The sequence below is a fragment of the Nicotiana attenuata genome, unplaced genomic scaffold (genome assembly GCF_001879085.1).
Source record: "Nicotiana attenuata strain UT unplaced genomic scaffold, NIATTr2, whole genome shotgun sequence".
NCBI lineage: Eukaryota > Viridiplantae > Streptophyta > Magnoliopsida > Solanales > Solanaceae > Nicotiana > Nicotiana attenuata.
The window spans coordinates 102,527-105,549 of record NW_017672467.1 but is presented as its reverse complement, the minus strand read 5'-3'; the positions used below and the strand labels follow the sequence as shown (position 1 = coordinate 105,549).

The 3,023-nt window shown below is 36.5% G+C and overlaps 1 protein-coding gene across 1 annotated transcript; it reads right to left on the bottom strand.

The window, feature by feature from the left end:
- Window positions 1-2,028: 2,028 nt before the first annotated feature.
- LOC109213324 lies at window positions 2,029-2,812 on the bottom strand. The gene is made up of 2 exons (XM_019377107.1): window positions 2,729-2,812; window positions 2,029-2,640 (listed from the first exon to the last, which is right to left on the bottom strand). The coding sequence occupies exons 1-2, from the start codon at window positions 2,810-2,812 to the stop codon at window positions 2,029-2,031; spliced, it is 696 nt and encodes a 231-aa protein (XP_019232652.1).
- Between the last annotated feature and the right edge of the window lie 211 nt (window positions 2,813-3,023).

Sequence of the window (3,023 nt, the reverse complement as noted above, 5' to 3'; positions counted from 1 at the left end):
ACATTTATTAGCTTCTGTAAAAGAAGATGGTTCAGATGGAAGAGAAGAGATATGGGTGATTAAGGATGGGAGTATCCGTGGTTTAAGAGAACCAGTTTGCTAGCGAGTAACCATATGATGAATCTTAATAGTTGGAGTAGAGGTGATAAGTTGAGTTGAAGTACTAGGAGAATGTTGCGGGCTTGGAGATGCATGTTGTTGGATAGGAGAAGGTAGTAAATTTTCAGAAATTCTAGGTGTAGTATGGATAGGAGGAATCGATGAAGTTGGTAGAAGAGCTGGAATTTGGTAAAATTAGGATTGTATGGTTGGTTGGCTAAGGATAAAGATATTGTAGATGCACTAGTTTGAGTTTGACTTGTAGAAGGGAGATGTTGGTCACTAGGAAATTGAGTAAAAGATTGAGAAGAATCTTCAACGGGGTGTGGTTAGGGGTCATAGGATTTGATTTGAGATTAGAAGATAAGGATAAGGAAGAATATGATTGAGAAATATTAGGCACTAATATGGAATGCCGTGTAGAAACAGGAAACTTTTTAGGCAAATAACGATCAATTTTGTTAGGATATTTGAAGAAAGATACGGAATATGAATTAGAAAGTTTTGAAGTTAGATATGGAAAAAGAAAATAATCTTTATCATATCGTACATGCCATGAAATAAAAACTTTATTACTTGAAGGATCAAAATATCGAAAACCTTTGTAATTAGATGGATAATCAAGAAAAACACAATGTTTGGAACGAGGACTTACTTTATTTTGACAATAGTCACCTAAATTAGGATAACAAGAACAACCAAAAATACGTAAATGATCTTACGTAGGTTACTTACCAAATAGAAGTTCAAATAGAGTTTTATAATTACCTATAGAAGAAGGTAGAATATTGAGGAGATGAACAGTAGTGTGGAGTGCTTCCACCCAAAATTGAGAGGGAAGGGATGCTTAAAAAAGAAGATAGCGTATCATATTAAGAATAGTGCGATGCATACGCTCGGTCCTGCCATTTTGTTGGTGCATATGTGGTCATTAAGAAAAGAACAAAAATCACCAAGTTTAACATATTCTGCAGCCCCATCACATTGTATTATTTTAATTTTAGAAGAAAATTGAGTAAGAACATAGGCATAAAATTGCCTGAACATTGTGAAAGCTTCACTTTTGCGTTTAATAGGAAAAACCCAAGATAACTTAGTGAAATCATCATGAAAGAGTATGTAATAATGAAAACCAGTAAATGAGGGGATAAGAGAAGCCCAAATATCGCTATGTATCAATTCAAATGGAAAAGAAGTAAAAGAACTTGAATTCATGAAAGGTAATTTATGGTGCTTGCCAAGTTGACAAGCATTACATGAGGAATTTAAACACTTCAATGAAGAAGTACAAGGTAATTTATTTTCTCGAACTAAACTTACTAAAATTAAAGTCCTTGGATGTCCTAAACGGCGATGCCAAAGAATTGGAGAAGCACGAATTGCAGCAAAAGCAGTAGAAGCAGTACCATCACCAAAGGAAGACGATAGAGTGTAGAGAGGTCCAGTACTATTGCACCTGAGAAGAGTTTTCTTCGTCTTGAAGTCCTTAATAGAAAAACCAAAATCATCAACTTCAATAGAACACTTACTGTCCTTGACAAATTTTTGAACACTAAGTAGATTAGTGGATAGATTTGGAACAATTAAGACATCTTTTAGAGAAAAAATTGAAAAGGGAGTAGAAATATTACCATGATCCGTGTATGAGATTGGAAGTTAAGCGCCATTACCTATGATTACACGATCATTACCATTATACAGAGAAACTGAGGATAGATTGGTAGCATTGGGTGTCATAAGTGACGAAGCACCGGTATCAACAAACTAATGACCATCATTATTTGATGAAGAATGTGATGTTGTTGCATGAGTAGGTTGAGTGTTTGAAAAAAGTGATTTTTGGTTAAGAGAAGGACACTCACGGGCTGTGTGATTTGGTTGGAAACAAAGTTGACATTGAATGGAAGAGTAACCACGGAATGACGAAAATTATTGCGGTGGTGGGCCTAAAATAGAGGAAGCACGAGGTCGAGGGTTGAATTGATGAGGCATGGCAACAAAAGGCATTGAGTATCCATGATTATGACGGCCTCTACCTCGTCCGCCATTAGAGTTACGACCTCCATTATAATTTTTACCACGACCTCGACCATGAGAAGTAGAAAATTGTTGTTTTGCAACAAAGGCTGTGGTTGATTGATCTGAAGGAGGAGTAGAGATACTTGCCAATTGAGACTCGTGAAGAAAAAGAAGAGAACGAGTTTCAACAAAAGAAGGAAGAGGGACACGAGTGGAGATAGAGGTACTAATGGAAATATATTCAGCAGGCAGGCCAGAGAGGATTTGAAGGACTAGATCTGTCTCAGAAATGGGATTGCCAATAGAGGTTAAAGCATCTGCAATAGATTTGAGGTGATGAACATATTTATTAATGGAGAGATCGCCTTTTTTAAGGTTATGAAACTGAACTTTAAGTTGGAGAGTACGAGAGGAAACTTGATCACGAAATAAACGTTCTATTTGAAGCCAAGCTTCAGGAGAGGTTAGAGTATGATTGGGTTTGATAATAGCTTGAAGAATCTCTTGTGAAATAGTAGTTAGCTTGAATCCATGAAAGAACAATAGAGTCGAGTTGAATCCATTGTTGAAAGGCTGGGTTTATAGTGGAGATGCCATTATCATTAAGAACAGTAGGTGAAGGACAAGGATAACTCCCATCGATAAAACCGTAAACTCCATGACCTTTGAATACGGTAAAAAGAGTTCTCTCCATAGCATGTAGTTGGTGTAATCAAGAACAGTGGGAACAAGATTCTTTTATGTTAGAAAGATATAGTGCAGATTGGGATGAAACTGGAAGAGAGGAAGAGGCGGCCATAACACTAGAGGTTGAAGAACTAGATTGAGATGAAGATGATGACATGAAGCTGGAAAAGAGGAGAACTGATAATAGGTGAATTTGACTATAATCACACCTTAAATAA

Excerpts from the sequence above, each read along its gene's own strand:
- LOC109213324 (XM_019377107.1), bottom strand. The coding sequence starts at position 2,812 with ATGGAGAGAACTCTTTTTACCGTATTCAAAGGTCATGGAGTTTACGGT. Across the intron at positions 2,641-2,728 it reads ATCCTTGTCCTTCACCTACT|CTAACTACTATTTCACAAGA; the intron begins GTTCTTAATGAT and ends CATGGATTCAAG.